The following is a 27,542-nucleotide window of genomic DNA, read 5'->3' as shown; positions in this document are numbered from 1 at the left end:
TCTTTCTCGCTCTCCTCCCTATAGCGTTCTACTCTGTCTTTCTCTCTTCCCTCTCCTCCCTCTATCATCTATCGTCTAAGAGTCCCAGGCTTGGCCAAGGAGAATGAGACAATGTTCCCTATCGATTAACCAAGCGGCCCTGTACCCTGGGGGGACTGCAGGATGGATAGGCTGCCTATAGGGTGGTGTGTTTGTGTGTGTGCACGCACAAGTTTGTGCTTACATGCGTTCATGTGGCGGACATTGTGTACTGTACTATTTCATCACTAAGTGCAAATGTGTGTAATTGTCTGTGTGTCAGCTCAAAATTCAGTACAAAACAGACTGCATTTAAAATCTTGCTCCTTGGCCTGTATTTTGAGAGAGGCAGGGGAAACTAGGTCTCTGTGGTGAGACTTGTTTCATAATGCATGAGGAGAGGACCGGGCTGAGCAGGTAAACATCCCTCACATCAAATGGAGTGAGAAAAGGCAAGAGGGGGTAAAGGAAGAAATAGTGAGGAAAGATGGAGAGAGGAGGAGACAGGATGCCGACTCTTTCCTAACCTTATACCTAGAATGCCCGGGGCTAGGTTGAAAATGGATTGTATTTAGGAAGCACTTGGATAATAATATTTGTGTGGCTTGGAATGAATGCTTGTGGTCTATACATATTCTACAAATGAATGCTTACAATAAAGGTATAGGAAAAACATGCAAACATCTGAATATAACAGAGACATAAAGTAGATAAGTATTCAGTGTATAGAATTAGATGTAATACTGAAACACAGTAAAATATTTGTACAGTACCTGTCAAAAGTTTCCACACCTACTCATTCAAGTGTTTTACATTCTTTTTTACTAGTTTCTACATTGTAGAATGATAGTGAATACGTGAAAACTATGAAATAACACATGTGGAATCATGTAGTAACCCAAAAAGTGTTAGTGTTTAACAAAGCATTTTTTTTGCAGCCCAAATAAATGCTTCACAGAGTTCAAGTAACAGACATATACTTTGGATTTTAGATTCTTCAAAGTAGCCACCCTTTGCCTTGACAGCTTTGGACACTCATAACATTCTATCAACCCTGGTGCGTGTGTGTGCGCTGTCTGTGTGTTTATGTATGTGCTATACATTTTGTGTTTATAGGCATGCTCCCCCATTTAACACATGCATATGTGTATGTTTATCAGTATATGGTCATGTTACATGCCTGCATGTTGTGTGTGTGCAGGCTTCCCTGTTAAACCACACAGATTGGAACACACAGCTGAGATCGGACAAAGTTTTGCATATCTTTGGTAACATTTGAGTCTTGGTTTTTCTGGGTGTTACATCTCAGACAGTTTGTCAATATGCTGTAAAGAATATTGTGGCTGCTGCCTGTCTGGTTTGATGTAGTATGTACATGGTAGTCTGCCATCGCAAAGTGCTGAGTTACCCTAGGCACAGAACAGAACACACAGAGCATTCGGAAAGTATTCAGACCCCTTCTTCCACATTTTGTTACATTACAGTCTTATTCGAAAATTGATTCGATCTCATCAATCTACACACAAAACCGCATATTGACCATGCAAAAACATGTTTTTAGAAATGTTTCCATATGTATGTATGTGTGTGTGTGTACTTTATTTATTTATGTATGTATTTATTTATTTATTTATGTATGTATTTATTTATGTATTTATTTACTTAAAAAATTCAGACCTTTTGCTATGAGACTTGAAATTGAGATCAGGTGCACCCTGTTTTCATTGATCATCCTTGAGATGTTTCACGAACTTGATTGGAGTCCACCTGTGGTAAATTCAATTGATTAGACATGATTTGGAAAGGCACACACCTATCTATAAAAGGTCCCACAGTTGACAGTGCATGTCAGAGCAAAAACCAAGCCATGGGGTTGAAGGAGTTGTCCGTAGAGATCCGAGACAGGATTGTGTTTAGGCACAGATCTGAGGAAGGGTACCAAAATACTTCTGCAGCATTGAAAGTCCCCAAGAACACAGTGGCCTCCATCATTCTTAAATAGAAGAAGTTTGGAACCACCAAGACTCTTTCTAGAGCTGGCCGCCTGTCCAAACTGAGCAATCGGGGGAGAAAGGCCTTGGTCAGCGAAGTGGCCAAGAACCTGATGGTCACTGACAGAGCTCCAGAGTTTCTATGTGCAGATGGGAGAACCTTCCAGAAGAACAACCATCTCTGCAGCACTCCACCAATCAGGGCTTCATGGTAGAGTGGCCAGACGGAAGACACTCCTCAGTAAAAGGCCCATGACAGCCCGCTTGGAGTTTGCCAAAAGGCACCTAAAGGACTCTGACCATGAGAAGCAAGATTATTTTGCCTGATGAAACCAAGATTTAACGCTTTGGCCTGAATGCCAACCGTCACATCGGGAGGAAACCTGGCAAACCCTATGCTGAAGCATGGTGGTGGCAGCATCATGCTGTGGAGATGTTTTTCAGCGGCAGGGACTGGGAGACTAGTCAGGATTGAGAGAAAGATGAACGGAGCAAAGTACAGACAGATCCTTGACAAAAACTTGTGTTGGTGAAGGTTCACCTTCTAACAGGATAACGACCCTAAGCACACAGCCAAGACAATGCAGGAGTGGCTTCAGGAAAAGTCTCTGAATGTCCTTGAGTGGCCGAGCCAGAGCGCGGACTTGAAAATCTCTGCAGAGACCTCAAAATAGCTGTACAGCGACACTCTACTGAGTAAAGGGTCTGAATACTTGTGTAAATGTGATATTTCCATGTTATTTTTTCATGCATTTGCAATCATTTCTTTGAAAAAGTGTTTGCTTTGTCATTATGGGGTATTGTGTGTAGATTGATGAGGGAAAACATGTGGAAAAAGTCAAGGGGTCTGAAAGTATTCAGACCCCTTGACTTTTTCCACATTTTTCCCCTCAGACCCCTTGTATGTATTTATAGTGTGTGTTGACACCCCTTCAAATTAGTGTATTTGGCTATTTGATGACAAGTGTATAAAATAGAGCACACAGCCATGCTATCCCAGGAAAGGGCATTACCCATATTAATATACACTATATATATATATATATATATATATACATATACATATATATATATATATATATATATATATATATATATATATATATATATATATATATATATATATATATATATACAAAAGCAAATTAGTGGATTCGGCTATTTCAGCCATACCCGTTGCTGCAGGTGTATAAAATTGAGTACACTGCCATGCAATCGCTGTAGACAAACATTGGCAGTAGAATGGCCTTACTGAAGAGCTGTGTGACTTTCAACGTGGCACCGTCATAGGATGTCACCTTTCCAACAAGTCAGTTGGTCAAATTTCTGCCCTGCTAGAGCTGCCCCGGTCAGCTGTACGTTCTTTATTGTGAAGTGGAAATCTCTAGAAGCAATAACAGCTCAGCCACGAATTGGCAGGCGACACAAGCTCACAGAATGGGACCGCCGAGTGCTGAAGCGCGTAACTTGTAAAAATTGTCTGTCTTCGGTTGCAACACTCAATACAGAGATCCAAACTGCCTCTGGAAGCAACGTCAGCACAAGAACTGTTCTTCGGGAGCTTCATGAAATGGGTCTCAATAACTGAGCAGCTGAACACAGGCTTACGATCACCATGCACAATGCCAAGCGTTGGCTGGAGTGGTGTAAAGCTCTGGAGCAGTCAAACACGTTCTCTGGAGTGATGAATCACGCTTCACCATCTGGCAGTCCGATGGACGAATCAGGGTTTGGTGGATGCCAGGAGAAAGCTACCTGCCCCAATGCATAGTGCCAACTGTAAAGTTTGATGGAGGAGGAATAATGGTCTGGGGCTGTTTTTCATGGTTCAGGCTAGGTCCCTTATTCCAGTGAAGTGAAATCATAACGCTACAGCATACAATGACCTTCTAGACGCTTCTGTGCTTCCAACTTTGCGGCAACAGTTTGGGGAAGGCCCTTTCCTATTTCAGCATGACAATACCCCCATGCACAAAGCGAGGTCCATACAGAAATGGTTTGCTGAGATCAGTGTGGAAGAACTAGGCTGGCCTGCACAGAGCCCTGACTTCAACCCCATTGAACACCTTTGGGATGAATTGGAAGGCCGACTGCGAGCCAGGCCTAATCGCCCAACATCAGTGCAATGTTCCAACAACTAGTGGAATGCCTTCCCAGAAGAGTGGAGGCTGTTACAGCAGCAAAGGGTGGACCAACTCCATATTAATGCGAATGATTTTGGAATGAGATATAAGACGAGCAGGTATTAACATACTTTTGATCGTATAGTGTACTTGTGTGCCTTATCCACATTGACTTAAATCAAACAAATCAAATCACACTTTGTCACATGCGCCGAATACAACAAGTGTAGACCTTACCCTGAAATGCTTACTTACAGGCCCTTAACCAACAGTGCAGTTCAAGAAGAGTTAAGAAATTATTTACCAAGTAGACTAATGTAAAAATGTATAATAAAAAAGTAACACAATAAGAATAACGAGGCTATGTGCAGGGGGTACCCGTACCGAGTCAGTGTGCAGGGGTACAGGTTAGGTAATTTGTACATGTAGGTAGGGGTGAAGTGACTATGTCTAGATAATAGAGGGTAATAATAGAGGGAGGGTCAATGTAAATTGTCCAGTGGCGATTTAATTAATTCTTCAGCAGTCTTATTGCTTGGGGGTAGAAGCTTTTGAGGAGCCTTTTGGTCCTAGACTTGGCGCTCCGCTACCGTTTGCCGTGCGGCAGCAGAGAAAACGGTCTATGACTTGGGTGACTGGATTTTATGGGCTTTCCTCTAACACTGCCTATTATATAGGTCCTGGATGGCAGGAAGCTTGGCCCAGTGATGTACTGGGCTGTTCGCACTCCCCTCTGTAGTGCCTTCTGCTCAGATGCCGAGCAGTTGCCATACCAGGCTGTGATGCAACCGGTCAGGATGCTCTCGATGGTGCAGGGACATTACACATTCAATAAATGTTTGTTAGGAGTTTTCGACCTCTAAAGTAGCTTAATATCAAGACATTTGTGGTGTAAATCCATCTATATGCCTCTACCGCAAATGTATGTAAAGATTAACACAAAATCAAAGCAAGAAAACCAGAAAGTAATTTTGGGTTGGAGGCATATAAATGGATTTATACAACCAATTTCATGTGACAAGGTTTCATCTTGGCATTAGTCTACTTTTGATGTCTGAAAAAACATCGTACACATTTTCATTTATGAGTGTAATGTCCCTTTAATAAAGCATGGAACGAGGAAGTAACTCCCCCAGATAAACTCATTCAATTTGAGATGGAATTAAAGTGCTTTTGTATCACTATCATTAACTCATTAACTCAATTCACTCATTTGACCTTTCACATCCTAATGGCACGTTAGGGGACAACACTGACGATTTGTTGAAACACAGTGGTACCGATAGCTTAGGGGTGGTAGGGTATAAATGGGCTTCCTTGTGTCCTATCATGTGCCTCCTCATGGTGAATGTATCATCTATTTACCAGATGGGAATAAAGGCTTTAGGGGAGAGAACCTCACAATCTTTATTGTGCATGTGATGTGGTTCGTCACCAAGCCTATCTCCCGGCACAGCTGAGATTCATAAAGCTTATCAAGCAATTAGAAAGAGAGTAAATATTTGGATTTAAATGTTTACACGGCTTTCTTCAGGAAATGACTGTTGCATATCTCAATTTTTCATAATTGATCTCTAATCGAGCACGATTGTGTTGTTTTCTGTTATAGGTACACATTTCAGTGTGTACTCTGTGTACCAGCTTGGATGTAGGCCTAGGCTACACGGATACGATTTGCTCTTTGTTTGCCTCAAACAATTGCTTTATCTTTATATAGCCACAATATACATGATTTAGGCTACTATTTCCATCTAGCAAAGGATTGCGTATATTTGATGAAACTATGAGAAGTAAGTTGCGTTGAGGGGCATTCTTCTCCTAGTGTAGTTAGTAGTTGCTGTATGGCTGCTCTAATCAGTGTTTGTTTTTTTCCCCCTTTTCATGTTATCGATGCCTATTTTCGTCACAGTGTGTTCATACAAGCTACTCTGTGTCTCGTCCAAAAAAGTGTGTGTGTGTGTGTGTGTGTGTGTGTGCAAGATATTCTTATATTTGGTTCCCATAGGCATAGCTAATCGAATCGAGCATGAGTATGTTTGTAAGACAGTAACTTGGCAAGGAGTTTCCTCCTCTCCGTTTTCAACATCTCATTGTTATCCAGTGACAAAGGCAACCGCATGTTCTGCTGCTCATCTGAGGAGGAGCCACTAATCAACCTCCAGCTTCTCCTCGCTCTCCTCTTACACAGGAAGATAGAGGACCAGGGGCACTGCTCCGCTTAGACCAGAAGCTTATTGTTTCCATTTATTGACTCTTACGACAACACAGTTCCTACATTATGTGTCTGAGTTATAGCAAAGTGAGTTATGCCAAAGTGAGACACTGGCTCGTGTACCCAGGCCTGAATGTCAATGAAATAGTAGTATGTCGGATGAATTCCCTCCGTCTTGTCGGTAAGCATGGACGCAGGTTTGGATGTGGATCATGTGTTGATGCTGAAGTGTGTGTGTGTGTGTGTGTTTGGGTTTGTGAATCTAATCGCATCCTCTGTCATTCTCCTCTTTCTCCCCAGATGGAGGACGAAACAGAATTTGGATTACTGCTTCCTCATGATGTACGCCCAGTCCAAAGGGACCTACTATGTGCAGGTGTGAAACCGCAAGCCTCTTGCAGCATGCATCTGTTTACAGTGTTTTCTGTAAAAGACTGAAGAAATTAGTATATTCTGCATAGTGAAATGAGAATCTTAGAAGTGTGTGAACACTATGAACTGTTTGTTCTGGGAGAAATTGTTCTGACATGTCAGTGCTTGGAACAACATTGCTCGCAGGGCAGCCATTTCGCATAACCTTTGGACAGGTGGCACTCAGCAACAGCTATAGTCCTACAGAAGCTATCTAGAAAGCGATCGTGAGGGTGACACAGCAATAATATTTGCCCCAGTCGTTTCCCGCTGCTGAGGCTGCATTCCTGAGAGCCGACGAGCGGCTGCCATTTAGATTTTTGATTTGATTTATTAGGATCCCCGTTAGCCGACGCCAATGGCGACAGCTAGTCTTACTGGGGTCCGAAACATAGTGAAAAATGAATTACAGACAAAATACTTTAGAATTTACATACATTTAAAAACATGAACATGTGGTGTGTGTGTGTGTGTGTGCGCATCTATCAGTTACACATACACACAACAAGTAGGTCACATAGGGTAGAGGCCTGAGGTGTTGCTTTATTTGTTTTTTGAAACCAGGTTTGCTGTTCACTTGCGCAATGTGAGATGGAAGGGAGTTCCATGCACTCATGGCTCTGTGTAATACTGTACGTTTCCTTGAATTTGTTCTGTACCTGGGAAGTGAAAAGACCCCTGGTGTGGCATGTCAAGTGGCATAAGTCTGTGTGTAAGTTGACTATGCAAACCATTTGGGATTTCCAACACTGATGTTTGTTATAAAACAAGAAGTGACGCAGTCAGTCGTTCCTCAACTCCAAGCCAAGAGAGACTGGCATGCATGGTATTAATATTAGCCCTCTGATTACAATGAAGAGCAAGGCGTGCTCTAAAAAACATTGTGCAGGTGTGGTTGGAAGCCGAAGGGCTTATATGAAGACCACACCACAACAACAAAAAACCCACAAGTACAAAAATAAAAAAAGGGTTGTTAAAACACACAACAAAATCAACTCATTATAAATGATTTGATCAGTAATCACGGAGAAGAAAAAAAAGAACAATACTTGTTTTGTGTAAGTGTGTGCATGAGCGTTAGGCTATATGGAGGAGATTACTGAGTAGTTTGGTTCATCAGGCTGACCCCTAGTCTTCGCTTAAAGTTACTGAGGGATGAAGAGGTTTTGGCAAAGTGAAGATAAGAATTCCAGAGTGTGGTACCTATGTATCTGATTGAGAATTGACTATGTGATGTGTGGCAGTAGGGAGGGTGAAGGTTATCTCAGTGTCTTGTGTTTTACAGGTGGATTTCACAATTTACCTGGAAAAATTCATAGCAGGGTTTAGGTAAACTGTCTGGGAGGTATGATTATTTTGTAGAGGAAAGTGCAAAATTGCCGTACATTAATATCGTAAATAGACAAGATGTTGAGTTTCTTAAACAAAGATGAAGATGGAGCTAGGTAATTAGAATAGGTGGCTAGTCTTCCAAATGTATTTTGTATAATGAGTAATTTGTGTAGGTAGGAGGCACATGTACTGGCCAAGACAATATTACAGTAAATGAGATATGGGTAAATTAAGCTATAGTATATAGTTAGGAAGCAAGCCTGATGAACCAAACCACTAATCTTTCTGAAGATACCAACAGATTTCATCACTTTACTGCAGACAAATTGAATATCTTTCCAGGATAACTTTTCATCAATTAAAACTCAGAGGAATCTAGTGGATGTGACTTGTTCCATTTCATTCCCACCAATTGAGACTCTGGATCGTTTTTTAAACCATATTCCTTCTTCTTTTTTTTTTTTTTCTTTTTTGAATTTTACCCCTTTTTCTTCCCAATTTCGTGGTATCCAATTGTTGTAGTAGCTACTATCTTGTCTCATCGCTACAACTCCCGTACGGGCTCGAGAGAGACGAAGGTTGAAAGTCATGCGTCCTCCGATACACAACCCAACCAAGCCGCACTGCTTCTTAACACTGCTTCTTAACTGCTTAAGGAGGGTGTGAAGGTTGCTGACAAAGAAGAGCTCTGCAGTAGGTAACCGAAACATTCAAGGGCCATTTCTCAAAAGTGGGGTGACGTGTTTATCAACTTTCAAGGCAGAATTGATTTCCCATGTTTCCTTAACTACAGTGTATGGTATTTTCCCACATTTTGTTACGTTACAGCCTTATTTTTTAAATTGACTAAACAAAATAACTTCCTCATCAATCTACACACAATACCACATAATGACAAAGCAAAAACACTTTTTTTGCAAATGTTTGCAAAAAAAAATACAGAAATAGCTCATTTACACAGGTATTGCTATGAGACTTGAAATTGAGCTCAGATGTAACCTGTTTCCATTGATCATCCTTGAAATGTTTCAACAACTTAATTGGAGTCCACCTTTGGTAAATTCAATTGATTGCATGGGATTTGGAAAGGCACACACCTGTCAATATAAGTTGACAGTGCATGTCAGAGAAAATACCAAGCCACGAGGTCGTAGGAATTGTCTGTAGAGCTCTAAGACAGGATTGTGTTGAGGCACAGATCTGAGGAAGGGTACCAAAACAATTATTCAGCATTGAAGGTCCCCAAGAACACAGTGGCCTCCATCCTTAAATGGAAGAAGTTTGGAACCACCGAGACTCTTCCTATAGCTGGCTAACCGGCCAAACTGAGTAATCAGGGGAGAAGGGTGTTTTTCAGAGGCAGGGACTGGGAGACTAGTCAGGATTGAGGGAAAGATGAATGGAGCAAATTACAGATATGTAATTGATGAAAACCTGCTCCAGAGCGCTCAGGACCTCAGATTGGGGTGAAGGTTCACCTTCCAACAGGACAATGACCCTAAGCACACAGCCAAGACAATGCAGGAGTGGCTTTGGGACAAGTCTCTGAATGTCCTTGAGTGGCCCAGCCAGAGCGCGGACTTGAACCCGATCAAACATCTTTGGAGAGACCTGAAAATAGCTGTGCAGCGACACTCTCCATCCAACCTGTCAGAGCTTGAGAGGATCTGCAGAGAAGAATGGGAGAAACTCCCCAAATACAGGTATTTGGTTGGATGACAAGTTGTCTTTTAAAGTTCATGTGGATAATCTTGTGACAAAGCTTATATTGAAATTGTGTTTTTATTTTCGTAATATGACTTGCTTCCCACTTATGGCTAGAAAGAAGCTTGTTCAGGCAACTATTCTCTCTGTAATTGATTATGGTGACTTGTTGTGTATGCATGCAGCCTCATTTGTCTTACAGAGACTGAACTCTGTTTATCACCTTGCACTTTATTACAAATGCCAAGTCACTCACCCACCATTGCACCTTGTACCAAATGGTAGATTGGACCTCACTTTATATGCACACAAAGATAAATTTGTATGTGTTCATCAACAAAGCCCTCTTTACCTCTGTAGTCTGGTCTCCTTCAACACCAGCAGTTACCATACCCGGTCTGCTTGATGGTTGCTACCTAAAACGTCTTAGGGATAGGGGACAGAATTTTCACGTCTGGATGAAAAGCGTGCCCAGAGTAAACTGCCTGTTACTCAGCCCAGAAGCTAGGATATGCATATAATTGGTAGATTTGGATCGAAAACACTCTAAAGTTTGTTTCTAAAACTGTTAAAAGAATGTACGTGAATATAACAGAACTGATTTGGCAGGCGAAACCCGAGGACAAACCATCCAGGATTTTTTTTTGAGGTCACTGTTTTTAATGAATTTCTATGGGAAGACCTATTTAATAGGAATAGGATGTTTTTCTTTTGAGATATGAAGAAGTAGGGCTGCTCTTTGTAAGTGTCAAGCCAAGTGGACTCTACTGTTTTGATGCGTGTGAACTGGAGCGTGCTTCACGTTGTTTTTATCTGGTATTGAACACAGTATATTCCGTCTTAAATTTTAGCGATGATTTACGTTTTAGGATACCTTAGGTTGGATTAGGAACGTTGTTTGAAATGTTTGGACCAAGTTTACAGGTAACCTATTAGATACTTTGTAGTCATGTTGGGCGAGTTGGAACCGATGTATTTCTGAATCAAACTCGCCAAATAAATTGACATTTTGGGGATATAAAGAAAGGCATTATTGAACAAAAGGACCATTTGTGATGTTTCTGGGACATTTTGGAGTGCCAACAGAAGAAGATCTTCAAAGGTAAGGCATTTATTATATAGTTATTTCTGACTTTTGTGTCACCACCTGCCTGGTTGAAAATTATTTTCATGTGTTTGTATGCGGGGCGCTGTCCTCAGATAATCACATGGTCTGCTTTCGCCGTAAAGCCTTTTTGAAATCTGACACTGCGGCTGGATTAACAAGAAGTTAAGCTTTATTTTGATGTATAACACTTATATTGTCGTGAATGTTGAATATTGATATTTCTGTAGTTTGAATTTGGCGCTCTGCAATTTCACTGGATGTTGTCAAATCAATCCCGCTAAAGGGATTGGCGCACGAAGGGATCACTAAGAGGTTAAAGTCCTTATTCTTATGTGAAACCAAGAGGGCAGAATCATCCGCATATAGGAACAGAGGGCATGAAGAGGCAGAGTCCATGTCTTTTATGTAGAGCAAAAAAAGCAAAGGCCCCAAAATGCTCCCATGCGGGGGGGTACCACAGTTTATCTTCTTAGTATCAGACAGTGTCACACCCACATTCACCCTTTGAACCCTGTTAGTTAGGTATGACTTTTCCCATAATAAGGAGTTGGTGCCAAATCTTTGTAGGTAAAGCATCACCATACTACAGAAGTATCCCTTGTCAATTTCTTGCGAGCTAAAATCTCTCAAGTGTCGTAAACAAGTGTCGGTAGAATAGGAATGTCTACAACCGGACTGAAGGTTATATAAAATGACAACACACAAGATTGACACTGTTCTGTAGTTACCTTGTTCAACTTAGCTTTGTTTCTTGTATAAAGGAGCAACTCTTGCATGTTTCAACTCATGTTTTGAATAGAAAGGTTGATGATGTGTGTTACATAATGTCCAATACGATCAGCAGCACCACTCAGGAATCTAGCTGGGATGTCATCCAGTGCTGTGGCTTTCTGTTTGTCAAGATCTTTAAGCATATTTGTAACATCTAAAGTTGAAACCTGTCCTTCGGAGATGTCCATAACTGAATAATAGATTTGAATATGATAGTTTCCAAAGGTGCCAGAGTATTCTGGGTGTTGATCAACAAGGTTGCTGGCAATGGAGTTGAAAAAAACAAATTTAACTCATTTATCAGCCACCTGTGCTCTGTAAAAGGTAACATTACCATTGATGTTCAGTCCAATGCTTTTTGACTTTTGTTTTTTGTTTTTGGCTTGTTGCTAGGTCCTTGAGTCTTCCAAAGGGCCTTGGGGTCGTTTATATTGTCTTGGATCTTGCTCTTGTAGAAGGACAGTTTTGCTTCGTCAACCAGCCTTTGAACTGTATTCCTTAGGTGTTTGTATTGAGTGAAGGAATCTGGCAATTTTGACCTCAGTCTTTTCGAGCGTTGTTTCTCAAGGTGATGGAAGGAAGGATTTCCCTACTGATCCAGGAGTTTGGCCTTTGTTTGATCCTCATCACTTTTTGCGGTGCCAGCTTGTCCACAGTACTGACACATTTACCTTGGAAGAATTCCCATGCTCTAGCCACACCCTCACTTTCCATAACAGTAGACCTGTCAGACTGTCCTAGCAGTTCATTAAATTGTTTTTTTGTCATAGTTTTTGAGGGATCTTGTCCTGATGGTATTGTAGCAATTTTTATTCCCCCCCCCCCCCCTCCTCACTTTCCTCGTACGTTGTATTAAAAAATGGTCACTAATTCCTCATTCTATTTACAATTATACAACTTCTGGATATCTTGTGTTATACAATAATGAGATCAATGTCAGTCTGACTGGTGTCACAGATTCTTGTAGGCTCATTTATCAAACAAACGTTTTGCAAAAGTTAGACAAGGCCTTGTACAGGGGGCAGCTCATGTTCACTACTTCAGCATTTACATCACTCAGTAGAATCACTTCAGAGTTTTGAAAGCCACAGTGGGCAGTACACACATTTTCAAGGATCTCATAAAAGTAACTCCAGTCTGGAGGTCTATACAAAGCCCCTGTAAAGATTGGTTTGCTTTTTGGTAATAATATATCCAGCCAAACTGCTTCCATGCAATCAAGATTTACATCCGTTCTCATATTAAAACCAATGTCTGCTCTGACATTAATGTACACACCCCCTCCTCTCCGATTTCTTTCCTTTCGGGTAATTAGGAAGTTTTCTATTTTGGGGTCTTTGACGGAAGGATCTAGCCAAGTCTGAAACATAAAACCCCTGCATTACTCTTTTTGGCAGGCAAATCTCTATTTTTGGCAGTGGACTATGTACATCAAGATATAAACAATGCAAAACCTCTGGAGGCGAGGGGCTTCACCAAGGAAGGCTGCTGACACTATTGACTATTGGAGAGCAGACGGCGGACCAAAAGGTTAAACTCTGTCCATCTTCATGCAGCGTTGGGCCTCTGCCTCGGATGATAGTAACTGTGTAAGGAAACATTAAAACAAACAGGTTCAAATCCACACCTGCAACACAATCCAACATGCAGGTAACTGACAAAATAATGGAAACACTTGAGTAAATGAGGGATACAAAGTACATTGAAAGCGGGTGCTTCCACACAATTGTGGTTCCCGAGTTAATTACGCTGTTAACATCCCATCATGCTTAGGGTCATGTATTAAAATGCTGGTCAGGCCATTGTTTTGTCCATTATTTTGGCTATGTCCCCATAGAATGACAAAGCCCCCATCCACTTGGCACGAGTGGTCACTGAATGGTTTGATCAGAATGAAAACGATGTAAACCATATGCCATGGCTGTCTCAGTCAGATCTCAACCCAACGCTTTCCACCAGCATCGACAAAACACCAAATGATGGAATTTCTCGTGGAAGAATAGTGTTGCATCCCTCCAATTAAGTTCCAGACACTTGTAGAATCAGTTACCTGTATCTGCAACTTCAGAAGGGTGCCCTCTACTTGACACTAAAACACAGACGGGTTAAACAAGCAAACAGACAAACAAACAAAACAGGTGTATATGCTTAAACACACACTCGCTCCTTGTTACCAGGCTTAGCCACTCGGATGGAAACATGTACCTTCAGGCTATACTCAAACCTTACACTCCAACCCGAGCACTCCATTCTGCCACCTCTGCTCTCTTGGCCTTCCAACCCTTACGGGGGTCGACTTCCGCTCAGCCCAGTCAAAGCTCTTCTCTGTCCTGGCACCCTATTGGTGGAATGAGCTTACCTCTGACATTAGGACAACAGTGTCCCTGCCCATCTTCCAAAAATGCCTGAAACCCTTACCTCCTCATGGATTATCTTGATTATTCCCACAGCTTTATTGCGGATAAATGTTCTTACTATATGACTGAGATATGTGGTTGTCTCCCCAGCTATCTAAAGATGAATGCACTCACTGTAAGTCACTCTGGATAAGAGCTTCTGTTAAATGACTAAAATGTCAATGGAAAATGGAAACCGATGGGAATAGGATACCGGCCATCTGCTGCAGCCCAATGTACAGTATCACCCTCGCTCTGCGTCCAACTCGCAAAACATGTATCCAGGCTGTCTCCACCTCGGTCCCCACATGCGGCAGGAGAACAGGGAGCGAGAGGGAAGCGCGTGAGATGGGAAGTGACAGGGGTTGCGTGGGCCCAGTGCTGGAGCCTTGCCTCAGATAGGAGAGGAGCGCATTATGCCACAGTTTATTCCTTCCTAATCACCTCACATCTGTTTAGTGACACACACAGAGCAGCCGTCACTTCTCTCAACATGGCTGTCGAGCTGTCTTTTTTTTCTTTTTCTTTTCTCTTTTTGTTTTTGCGTTAATTAGTTGTAGTTTAGAGTCAGAGTCTACACCTGTTGTTTACAAAGCATGTGACAAATAACATTTATTTGATTGATTTTGTTGTCGTGTTTCATCTCCTGTTCAAGTCTATTGAAGCTTTAAAAATGTGATGCTTAAATAATAATTGTAAGAGGATAAAGGACAGAGTGTACAGACAAAGTGATGATGTAATTGTACTAGACCAGGTATTCCCAAACTGGGGGCAATGCTGTCGGGGGTACGCCACATAAAAATGAGATTTTTTTTTAACAGTCCATTTATATTTTCTAACGGGGCTACACATTTTTTTTCCTTGCCTGAGTAGCCTCGTTTCACTGGCAAAAATAAAATTAAACCATCTAGTGTTCAGAGAAATAACAACACAATGTCAAATACAGGTAGCCTAGTCAAATAATGAACATCCAATCACATCAACCGTTACTCTCTGACGGGAATTCCACCAATGGTCCGTATGTAGCCAAACGTAGCTGATGCTCATGTTGGTATCTGTACTGATGGAGCAAAAGCCATGACAGGGAGACATATTGGAGTGGTAACGCATGTGCAAGCAGTTGCTCCCGACACCACTTGGGTACACTGCAGCATCCACCGAGAGGCTCTTGCTGCCAAGGGAATGCCTGAAAGCTTGAAAGATGTTTTGGACACTGCAGTGAAAATTGTTAACTTTGTTAAAGCAAGGCCCCTGAACTCTCATGTATTTTCTGCAGCTCTTCTCTGTCTGCATTAACTAGGACAACACACAGGTCTTCCCATCATTGTGTGATTTTGTTTGTGTGCAGATGAACTCAAGCCTACAGACAATGTCAAATGTAATATAGCAAGTGAGTTAGGTGTGCAATTATGCAGGCACTTTCCTCGACACGAATGACACAAACAACTGGATTCGTTATCCCTTTCACGCATCTTCCTCCAGTCCACTTACCGATATCTGAACAAGAGAGCTTCATTGAAATTGCAACAAGCAGTTCTGTGAAAATTGAATTCAATCAGAAGCCACTGACAGATTTCTGGATTCGGCTGCGCTCAGACTATCCTGCATTGGCAAATCGCGCTGTTAAGACTGATGCCCTTTGCAACCACGTACCTATGTGAGAGTGGATTCTCGGCCCTCGCTAGCATGAAAACTAAATACAGGCACAGACTTTGGGTGGAAATTTTTTTAAGACTGAGACTCTCTCCAATACAACCCAACATTGCAGAGCTATGTGCATCCTTTCAAGCACACCCTTCTCATTAACATGTGGTGAGTTATTCACAATTTTTGATGAACAAATAAGATTTCATATATAAGATGGTTAAATAAAGAGCAAAATGATGGATTATTATTATTATATTATTGTTTGTGCCCTGGTCCTATAAGAGCTCTTTGTCACGTCCCACAAGCCGGGTTGTGACAAAACTCATTCTTATGTTTAATAAATGTATCGTATAGTGTGTGTGTGGCAGGCTTGCAATGATGGCAAAAAACAACATTTGAGAGTGCGTTGACCCTGGTGCTAGAGGGGGTACTCAGCTGGAAGTTGAATGTTTGAAGGGGTATGGGACTATAAAAAGTTTGGGAACCACTGTACTAGACTATGTTGAGTCATACAAATGCGTAATAGAGCTTAATTTCACATTGTCATTCATTATGTGTAATGTTTTCAACCCCTTCCAGAGTTTTCAATTATTGAATAGTCATGGCCATATGGCTGCAATCACAAAACCCCATTGCTACAAATTACTCCAATTAGTATTTAATTAAATGTAATGACTGGGAATTGTCACGTTAATGAGAGAAAGAAGCACAGAACAGAATGTTTGTCTTTATTTCCCGTTTTTCTTCTCTCACTTTCTCTCAGCTGGAGGATGACATTGTGGCCCGTCCGAATTACTTCACCACGATGAAGAACTTTGCCCTGCAGCAGCCTTCTGAGGAGTGGATGATCTTGGAGTTCTCCCAGCTAGGCTTCATCGGTAAGCCTCGGCCCATGCCAAAATAGCTAGCAATAGTGCTACTGTTGACTGTGTGTGAGTTAACGAGCGATGACTCGGTGTGTCACCAAGGCAACGTTACAGAGCTACAGCCAGAAGAGCTAGCCCTACTAGCGCGCTGCTGTTGAGTGCCTATGTGTGGTAAAGAGCCATGTCACTAACATACTACAGCCAGAAGAACTAGCCTATAGTGCTCTAATACTGAATGTGTGAGTTAAAGATTTACAAATTAAGATTCTTACCAAGGCAGCCCCGAAATAGGGACTAACAATGAACCCCTAATTAGGACAATGATATTTGAACATAGGGCAAGACACTTAAACTTGAAAGCCGCTCGGCTATTCAAAGGCATAATCCTGAGTAATGGCAAAGGTAAGCTATTTTAGTCCGAAGGTTATGATCAAATCTACAGCTTGGCAGGAAAGTTGTTCCTAAGCTCCCTCCAACTCGTCAGAACTCAATTTAAAAGTACCCACTTTGAATTAAAGCCGGCAAAATTCATTGAAGCGTCAACCTCCATTTGACCTCTGCTGTAATTATACTGTCTAGAGTAATCAACTACTTATATCTTCCGAAATCTATCAGTGTTGGGTAGCTGGCATGTGAAAATACAGCACTTGAATGGGGCTGAAGTACATTTTAGAGTCAAGGCCACAGTCTCGGTTTGTGAGAGCAGTTCCAACATTCAAGTAAAGTGAGCTGGATGGGACAAAATGCGGCCAGAGCTTTTCAGTTGTCGCGTTATCTTCGGGGGAAGAAAATGGGGAACACATGGTGTGTTTTCGGGGCTTGTAGGGAGCTAGTTGATTTTGACCCAAAGTAAAGAGGTTTTGACAGCCAGCGCAGGGCCTGGTCCCAAGGTAAACTGAACCAAAGAATCCCCTAGTTGTTGTTTCTGCAGGGTTTGACATGGGCTATACACAAGCATTCTAACGACACACTCACTGTCAGCGTCAATCGTTTTTTTTTTTTTATGAAAATGAATAGCGACATCCTTACCACTCATCTATGATTGAAACAAAAATATGTCACCGATTGATTTGAAATTATGAGCGGAAAATACCCAAATAAACCCTTCTCTGATGGTGTGTTTTTGTCATGGGACTCATAATAGTCTGGCTGAAGCTGAATTCCACTTTCTTATGATTGTGGCCATTTGACATTTCTAACTTTTCCATTCAGACATCTAAGAGGGGGTCTGGTGACTCTCTGCTGATCAGTAAAGAACAAATGACAGCAGCCACTTAAAGGCCACCAAGCAGCCACAGCTGTCACACATACACCCAAGCCATTGTGTGCCTCTGTGTCATGTGTGTTCACACAAGTGACAACTGAGAGCATTTTTTTTTCTCTCTGAGAAATGGAATAGAAAAGTATTGGAAGAAGCGTCAGTGAAGTGATTGCCATGGACCAAGCATTATGAAGACACTACACTAATTAGACGAGTGTCATCCAACAGTAACCCTTTACAAGGGTGACATTTACCAAAACCCTTTCTACACACACATATATATATATATATATATATATATATATATATATATATATATATATATATATATATATATATATATATATATATATATATATATATATATATATCTATATATATATATATACAGTGCCTTGCAAAAGTATTCGGCCCCCTTGAACTTTGCGACCTTTTGCCACATTTCAGGCTTCAAACATAAAGATATAAAACTGTATTTTTTTGTGAAGAATCAACAACAGTGGAACGACATTTATTGGATATTTCAAACTTTTTTAACAAATCAAAAACTGAAAAATTGGGCGTGCAAAATTATTCAGCCCCTTTAAGTTAATACTTTGTAGCGCCACCTTTTGTTGAGATTACAGCTGTAAGTCACTTGGGGTATGTCTCTATCAGTTTTGCACATCGAGAGACTGAATGTTTTTTCCCATACCTCCTTGCAAAATAGCTCGAGCTCAGTGAGGTTGGATGGAGAGCATTTGTGAATAGCAGTTTTCAGTTCTTTCCACAGATTCTCGATTGGATTCAGGTCTGGACTTTGACTTGGCCATTCTAACACCTGGATATGTTTATTTTTGAACCATTCCATTGTAGATTTTGCTTTATGTTTTGGATCATTGTCTTGTTGGAAGACAATTCTCTGTCCCAGTCTCAGGTCTTTTGCAGACTCCATCAGGTTTTCTTTCAGAATGGTCCTGTATTTGGCTCCATCCATCTTCCCATCAATTTTAACCATCTTCCCTGTCCCTGCTGAAGAAAAGCAGGCCCAAAACATGATGCTGCCACCACCATGTTTGACAGTGGGGATGGTGTGTTCAGAGTGATGAGCTGTGTTGCTTTTAAGCCAAACATAACGTTTTGCATTGTTGCCAAAAAGTTACATTTTGGTTTCATCTGACCAGAGCACCTTCTTCCACATGTTTGGTGTTTCTCCCAGGTGGCTTGTGGCAAACTTTAAACAACACTTTTTATGGATATCTTTAAGAAATGGCTTTCTTCTTGCCACTCTTCCATAAAGGCCAGATTTGTGCAATATTCGACTGATTGTTGTCCTATGGACAGAGTCTCCCACCTCAGCTGTAGATCTCTGCAGTTCATCCAGAGTGATCATGGGCCTCTTGGCTGCATCTCTGATCAGTCTTCTCCTTGTATGAGCTGAAAGTTTAGAGGGACGGCCAGGTCTTGGTAGATTTGCAGTGGTCTGATACTCCTTCCATTTCAATATTATTGCTTGCACAGTGCTCCTTGGGATGTTTAAAGCTTGGGAAATCTTTTTGTATCCAAATCCGGCTTTAAACTTCTTCACAACAGTATCTCGGACCTGCCTGGTGTGTTCATTGTTCTTCATGATGCTCTCTGCGCTTTTAACGGACCTCTGAGACTATCACAGTGCAGGTGCATTTATACGGAGACTTGATTACACACAGGTGGATTGTATTTATCATCATTAGTCATTTAGGTCAACATTGGATCATTCAGAGATCCTCACTGAACTTCTGGAGAGAGTTTGCTGCACTGAAAGTAAAGGGGCTGAATAATTTTGCACGCCCAATTTTTCAGTTTTTGATTTGTTAAAAAAGTTTGAAATATCCAATAAATGTCGTTCCACTTCATGATTGTGTCCCACTTGTTGTTGATTCTTCACAAAAAAATACAGTTTTATATCTTTATGTTTGAAGCCTGAAATGTGGCAAAAGGTTGCAAAGTTCAAGGGGGCCGAATACTTTCACAAGGCACTGTATATATATATATATATATATATATATATATATACACACACAGAATCCCCCTCATGTACACACAATTACACTGCATGCAGCATGCTCCTTCCCATGAGCTTCTGCTGCTGCACTTTACTCTAATAGGTCCCTGAGCGCTGTTCGGGGCCCAGCTTAACCAGTGATTGATGCCCACTCTCCTCTCCCTCCACTCCATCTCTCCAGCCCCATCTCCCCCAGCAAAGACCTACCTCATTACTGGGCCCTGTCTATAGAGGCTGTCAAACAACATGTGTTGCATTCTCCCTCTAGCTATAGGACCAGTAGGATGTATAGGGACGAGGGAGTGATACTGATCTAAGGTCAGTTTTGTGCTTAAGGGTAAGCATGGGATTGGGGGAGGGCAAGCTGATCTGAGATATGTGCCCACTGGCAACATCTACCTATTGGGGAATAGTCTATTGGGAGGCCATTGACTAATAAAACAATACATTTAGGTGCAATATGTTGCTGCTGGTAGAATAAAAGTTGTCTCCAAGGACTATCTCCCATGGGGGGGTAAACAATGCTGAGATTGCTATTCACTTTCAATTGAGTAGAAATCTTTTTGAGATTGCTTGACGTGGGCCTTCTCCTATTCCACTTATCAAACATATAAAGTTAAAGCTTCTGACGGATAACGTAGCCACTGCTGTCACTCGCTGTGCTTATCTAAGCGTATTGAGTGCCTGTCAGTTTAGTGTGTGGATCCGATTCCAGGCTTCCCGTGGAGGAGATGGGGTTGAGGCGTCTCTTTCTTCCTGTTTCTGTCTTTCTCTTTCCCATCTCTCTCTCACCCCCATCTCTCTCACCTCCCTCTCCCATCTCTCTCTCGCTCTGCATCACCCCTATATCTCTCTCATCTTTCCCTCTCTCCTCTCTTTCTCCTTCCCCCTCTCATGGTCGTTGCGTGTAGCCTGGGACGGCGGGCCCAGTCCGACAACCGTGACTCAATGCTGCTCAGGCACACTCGCCCCGGAGTTTTGATAAGCAGACCGGCCTGGAGTTTTGATAAGCCGACCGGCTCGCATCTCCTGCCTGTCACAACGAGCACTTCACCGAATCACATCCGCTGGTCCGTCAACAGCATTGGTCACAGAAAAGACACCAACCTCGATTCTGCATTGCTTGTTTTCAGTCTGAGGACTAGGATAGAGGGAGCGGGGAAGAGAATGAGATCTAGATCTTGTTAAAAGTTGTCACCTTTTTAGAGATTTTAAACGGACGAGGTACAATTGTTAAAAGGAGGAATAGCCATGATACTCTCACATTTTTGCTTCTTCCTTTTCCCTGAAGATGAAGAAAGTAGACTAGACTAGATTTACCAAAAATCAACTCCCATTCTCATCATGCGCTATTACGCGGTCAGAGAGCTGCACAGCTTCTGTATTAGGCTTAGTCCAGTCAGCGTTTGTTGTCAAGGGGCTTTAAAACACAATTACATAACATAATTAGTCATCGTCGTGATGATAATGATCCGAGACAAACCATAACAATTTTCCCCCTCCTCATAGGATAAGCCATGCGGCGCTAAATACATAATTCCCAAAAAGCATTGGGGAGGCTTTGTGAGCAGTAATCCGATGGGCTGTGCTCTGACTTGGCTCTCTCAGGTGTTTTTAGGAGCTCTAGCTAGTGGTTAGCGACTGTTAGTGACTCTCTCCCTTCCGCTCTCATTAGCATTCTACAGCTAACCGGTCCGACAGGCCTAGCAGCGAGTGCAATCAGGGAGAATCAGGGGACAGCCATCTGAATGTGTGGATATGCATATGAGTGCAAGGAAATAGGGGGTAGAGAGAGAGAGAGAGAGAGAGAGGTCATGTCTTCCGGATGACTGAGCAGTGAACAGGACTAGAAGTGGATCCTGACGACTGAGACGGACAGGACAGGGTGTCTCACTCAGGGTGTTGATTCATGAAGATTAGTGAGGCAAAGGTGGGCGGGGTTAGATCTCGTTTGAATGAGTGAGGGGGGGAAAAGACTATCATCTGATAGAAAAGGATGGGAAAACACAGTATAAATGAAACAGATAGCTCTCAATAGCCTACAGAGATAAATAAAGATATGCATGGTCCAAGAAACTAGAACCTGATTCAATTCAAATAAAACGGAAGACGTAAAATTGTAATTTACTCCAAGTCTTATCTGCTGAAATATTACTTATTTTATAACAAATTACACATTTTATTAAAAATCATCCATCATCTTGAACGCGCTTCATGGCAAACAATCAATTATGCTATCATTTTGCAGCACCTCTCGCCGCCACATGCACAAATTTTTATTAGCGCCCAAGGGATCATGTAGGGATGGAGAGAAATGGGATTTGTCAGTTTAATTTAGACTGCAGTGCTCAACAGTGGGTTTGGCAGTCCAGGGGTGCATCTCAATACTCGAGAGTGGCTTCCTCTCCTCATGTCCTCGCCTTCATCTGCACTAATTTGAAAGAACTGGACAGTTGAAAGTAAAGATCTGGATACCAGTCACCATATTGCTTTCAAATTAGTGCAGAAGGAAGAGAAAAGTAGGTCACTTAAGAGTATTACGATGCACCCCAAGTTCGGTACTTATTTATTATTCAGCAGTCAGCAATTCATAGCACATGTAAGCACCACATTGTTCTTACACTTAATCCACAGCAGCTTGTTGGTGACAAGGCCAGAGAAAAGCATCTCTCCTAAGTCAAAAATCCTAATATAATGCTATGTTTTCAGCCCAGAAGTAAATTCCACCTTTTGTATCCCTTCACGCAAACATTCTCCTGAGTCAGCATTCACTAGCATTACAGCCTTCACCTTTTCCCATGAGTTCATGTAATTTAGATGCATGACAACTAATGCAATACGGTTGTTATACACACACACATATACAGTGCATTCGGAGAGAATTCAGACCCCTTGACTTTTTCCTCATTTCTTTATTTTACAGCCTTATTCTGAATTTGATTCAATTGTTGTTTTTTCCCTCATGACAAAGCCATTTTTTTCCTGAAATATCACATTTACATAAGTATTCTGACCCTTTACTCAGTACTTTGTTGAAGTAACTTTGGCAGTGAATACAGACTCTTCTTGGGCATGACACTACAAGCTTGGCACACCTGTATTTGAGGAGTTTCTCCCGTTCATCTCTGCAGATCCTCTCAAGCTCTGTCAGGTTGGATTGGGAGTGTCACTGCACAGCTATTTCCAGGTCTCTCCAGACATGTTTGATTGCGTTCAAGTCTGGGCCAGTCAAGGTCATTCAGATAATTGTTCCGAAGCTACTCCTGCGTAGTCTTGGCTGTGTGCTTAGGGTTGTTGTCCTGTTGGAAGGTGAACCTTCAACCCAGTCTGAGGTCCTGAGCGCTCTAAAGAAAGTTTTCATCAAGGATCTCTCTCTACTTAGCTCTGTTCATCTTTCCCTCAGTCCTAACTAGTCTCCCAGTCCCTACCACTGATAAACATCCCACAGCATGATGCTGCCACAACCATGCTTCACCATAGGGATGGTATTGGCCAGGTGATGAGCTCTGCCTGGTTTCCTCCAGATGTGATGCTTGGCATTCAGGCCAAAGAGTTCAATCTTGGTTTCATCAGACCGGAGAATCTTGTTTATCATGGTCTGAGAGTCTTTTAGGTGCCTTTTGGCAAACTCATGTGCCTTTTATTGAGGAGTGGCTTCAGTCTGGCCAATCTACCATAAAGGCCTGATTGGTAAAGTGCTGCAGAGATGGTTGTCTTTCTGAAAGGTTCTTCCAACTCTACAGAGGAACTCTGGAACTCTGTCAGAGTGACCATCACCTCCCTGACCAAAGACCTTCTCCCCCGATTTCCCTCGGTTTGGCCGGGCAGCCAGCTCTAGGAAGAGTCTTGGTGGTCCCAAACTTCTTCCATTTAAGAATGATGGAGGCCACTGTGTTCTTTGGGATCTATTTTTTTGGTACCATTCCCTAGATGTATGCCTCGGCACAAGTCTCTGAGCTGCATGGACAATTCCTTCAACCTCATGACTTGGTTTTTGGTGACAGGTGTGTGCCTTTCCAAATCATGTTCAATCACTTGAATTTACCACAGGTGGACTCCAATTAGGTTGTAGAAACATCTAAAGGATGATCAATAGAAACCGGGTGCACCTGATCTCAATTTCGAATCTCATAGCAAAGGGTCTGAATACTTATGTAAATAATGTCATTTTATTTTTTTATATACACCGCTCAAAAAAATAAAGGGAACACTTAAACAACACAATGTAACTCCAAGTCAATCACACTTCTGTGAAATCAAACTGTCCACTTAGGAAGCAACACTGATTGACAATCAATTTCACATGCTGTTGTGCAAATGGAATAGACAACAGGTGGAAATGATAGGCAATTAGCAAGACACCCCCAATAAAGGAGTGGTTCTGCAGGTGGTGACCATAGACCACTTCTCAGTTCCTATGCCTCCTGGCTGATGTTTTGGTCACTTTTGAATGCTGGCGGTGCTTTCACTCTAGTGGTAGCATGAGACGGAGTCTACAACCCACACAAGTGGCTCAGGTAGTGCAGCTCATCCAGGATGGCACATCAATGCGAGCTGTGGCAAGGTTTGCTTTGTCTGTCAGCGTAGTGTCCAGAGCATGGAGGCGCTACCAGGAGACAGGCCAGTACATCAGGAGATGTGGAGGAGGCCGTAGGAGGGCAACAACCCAGCAGCAGGACCACTACCTACGCCTTTGTGCAAGGAGGAGCAGGAGGAGCACTGCCAGAGCCCTGCAAAATGACCTCCAGCAGGCCACAAATGTGCATGTGTCTGCTCAAACGGTCAGAAACAGACTCCATGAGGGTGGTATGAGGGCCCGACGTCCACAGGTGGGGGTTGTGCTTACAGCCCAACACCGTGCAGGACGTTTGGCATTTGCCAGAGAACACCAAGATTGGCAAATTTGCCACTGGCGCCCTGTGCTCTTCACAGATGAAAGCAGGTTCCCACTGAGCACATGTGACAGATGTGACGCTCTTGAGACGCCGTGGAGAATGTTCTGCTGCTTGCAAAATCCTCCAGCATGACTGGTTTGGCGGTGGGTCAGTCATGGTGTGGGGTGGCATTTCTTTGGGGGGGCCGCACAGCCCTCCATGTGCTCGCCAGAGGTAGCCTGACTGCCATTAGGTACCGAGATGAGATCCTCAGACACCTTGTGAGACCATATGCTGGTGCAGTTGTCCCTGGGTTCCTCCTAATGCAAGACAATGCTAGACCTCATGTGGCTGGAGTGTGTCAGCAGTTCCTGCAAGAGGAAGGCATTGATGCTATGGACTGGCCAGACCTGTTCCCCAGACCTGAATCCAATAGAACACATCTGGGACATCATGTCTCGCTCCATCCACCAACGCCACGTTGCACCACAGACTGTCCGGGAGTTGGCGGATGCTTTAGTCCAGGTCTGGGAGGAGATCCCTCAGGAGACCATCCGCCACCTCATCAGGAGCATGCCCAGGCATTGTAGGGAGGTCATACAGGCACGTGGAGGCCACACACACTACTGAGCCTCATTTTGACTTGTTTTAAGGACATTACATCAAAGTTGGATCAGCCTGTAGTGTGGTTTTCCACTTTCATTTTGAGTGTGACTCCAAATCCAGACCTCCATGGGTTGATACATTTGATTTCCATTGATAATTGTTGTGTGATTTTGTTGTTAGCACATTCAACTATGCAAAGAAAAAAGTATTTAATAAGAATATTTCATTCATTCAGATCTAGGATGTGTTATTTTAGTGTTCCCTTTCTTTTTTTGAGCAGTGTATTTGCAAAATATTCTAAAAACCTTTTTTTCTTTGTCATTATAGGGTATTGTGTGTAGATTGATGAGGGGAGAAACAATTTTAGAATAAGGCTGTAACATAACAAAATGTGTAAAAAGTAAAGGGGTCTGAATTATTTCCGAATGCATTGTACATTGTCTTGACTGACCACGAGAATCCATATATGTCAGATCAGGTTTACAAGGAATAACTTCAAATATACCCCCTTTCATCCGTAGAAGGGGGGGGGGGGAAGAACTAGTGGAGTTGACACTCACGTCCTGTAGTAAATCAAGGGAGAAGATCCAGGTCTGTGCTCTCCTAATTCACCAAAGGAGTGTGCTTTGTCTCAACAGACCTTTTCCCGCTGAAACTATAACATATTCAAAAGCGAATACTGGAACAATATTTTGAACATAGAACTGGGGAATGGTCAGAGGCGATCTACAGAACACTAATATAATTGTGTTTATTTTGTGATGTTATAAAGGAAATACTGTAACTTGGAAAGTATACCCACTACAAACAGTACCAGTCAAAAGTTTGGATACACCTACTCATTCAAAGGTTTTTCTTTATTTTTACTAGTTCTACATTGTACTAGTTCTACATTGTAGAATGATAGTGAAGACATGAAAACTATGAAATAACACATATGGCATCATGTAGTAACCCAAAAAGTGTTAGTGTTTAAAAAAACATTTATTTGCAGCCCAAAAAAATGCTTCACAGAGTTCAAGTAACAGACATGTCTCAACATCAACTGTTCAGAGGAGACCGCATGAATCAGGCCTTCATGGTCGAATTGCTGCAAAGAAAACACTGCTAAATGACACCAATAATAAGAAGAGACTTGCTTGGGTCAAGAAACACGAGAAATGGACATTAGACCGGTGGAACTCTGTCCTTTTGTCTGATGAGTCCAAATTTGACATTTTTTGTTCCAACCTCTGTGTCTTTGTGAGACGCAGAGTAGGTGAACGGATGATCTTTGCATGTGTGGTTCCCACCGTGAAGCATGGAGCAGGTGGTGTGATGGTGTCGGGGTGCTTTGTCAGTGATTTATTTAGAATTCAAAGCCCACTTAATCAGCATGGCTACCACAGCATTCTGCAGTGATACGCCATCCCATCTGGTTTGCACTTAGTGGGACTATCATTTGTTTTTCAACAGGACAATGACCCAACACACCTCCATTTGACCAAGAAGGAGAGTGATGGAGTGCTGCATCAGATGACCTGGCCTCCACAATCACCCAACCTCAACCCAATTGAGATGGTTTGGGATGAGTTGAACCGCAGATTGACAGAAAAGCAGCCAACAAGTGCTCAGCATATGTGGGAACTCCTTCAAGACTGTTGGAAGATTATTCCAGGTGAAGCTGGTTGAGAGAATGCCAGAAGTGTGCAAAGCTGTCATCAAGGCTACTTTGAAGAATCTAAAATCAAAAATATATTGTGGCTTACAGCAGGTTAGCCACCAGGGAGAGACTCGTCGAGGCCTGGTGACAGACGGAGTCTACATCATGCGGCGATGGCTCCCTCTGCTGGACGTGCCAGGTCTCGACTGGCCCTCCGGCCAGGACTAATTGGGGTTGATTGTGGTTGGTGAGTAATCAAGGGGACTGATTGCTCAGTAGCTGGACGAGTCCCATAAAGCTGCCAGAAGGGCAGCACACGGGGGTGGGGACTGGGGGAAGAGAGGTTACTCCCGTATAGTCGTGCTCGACCCAGCGATAACGGAGGGAACTTGGATACAGAAAGACTCCTGAGTCCAGAAGACGGTATCCCGGATGAGACCTATTCTTTTATTTTTGTTTGTTATTTAATAAACACCCTTGAAACCGGGCTAATTGTTACGGTTTTCTTGCGGTGAAGGAGAGGAGGACCAAAATGCAGCGTGGTTATTTTGATTCAT

General features: G+C 42.4%; 1 protein-coding gene across 2 annotated transcripts in view; it reads left to right on the top strand.

The window, feature by feature from the left end:
- mgat4b (alpha-1,3-mannosyl-glycoprotein 4-beta-N-acetylglucosaminyltransferase B) overlaps positions 1-27,542 on the top strand; it is a 221,523-nt gene that overhangs the window by 146,423 nt on the left and 47,558 nt on the right. For both annotated transcript variants that reach the window (XM_036969826.1, XM_036969827.1), the window contains exons 7-8: positions 6,645-6,720; positions 16,477-16,591. In XM_036969826.1, coding sequence (XP_036825721.1) covers positions 6,645-6,720; positions 16,477-16,591 — 191 coding nt within the window. The remainder of the gene's footprint in view (positions 1-6,644; positions 6,721-16,476; positions 16,592-27,542) is intronic.

Source organism: Oncorhynchus mykiss, chromosome 31, assembly GCF_013265735.2.
Source record: "Oncorhynchus mykiss isolate Arlee chromosome 31, USDA_OmykA_1.1, whole genome shotgun sequence".
NCBI classification, from domain to species: domain Eukaryota; kingdom Metazoa; phylum Chordata; class Actinopteri; order Salmoniformes; family Salmonidae; genus Oncorhynchus; species Oncorhynchus mykiss.
The sequence above is the reverse complement of the archived record's forward strand: the minus strand, read 5'-3'. Positions and strand labels throughout refer to the sequence as shown.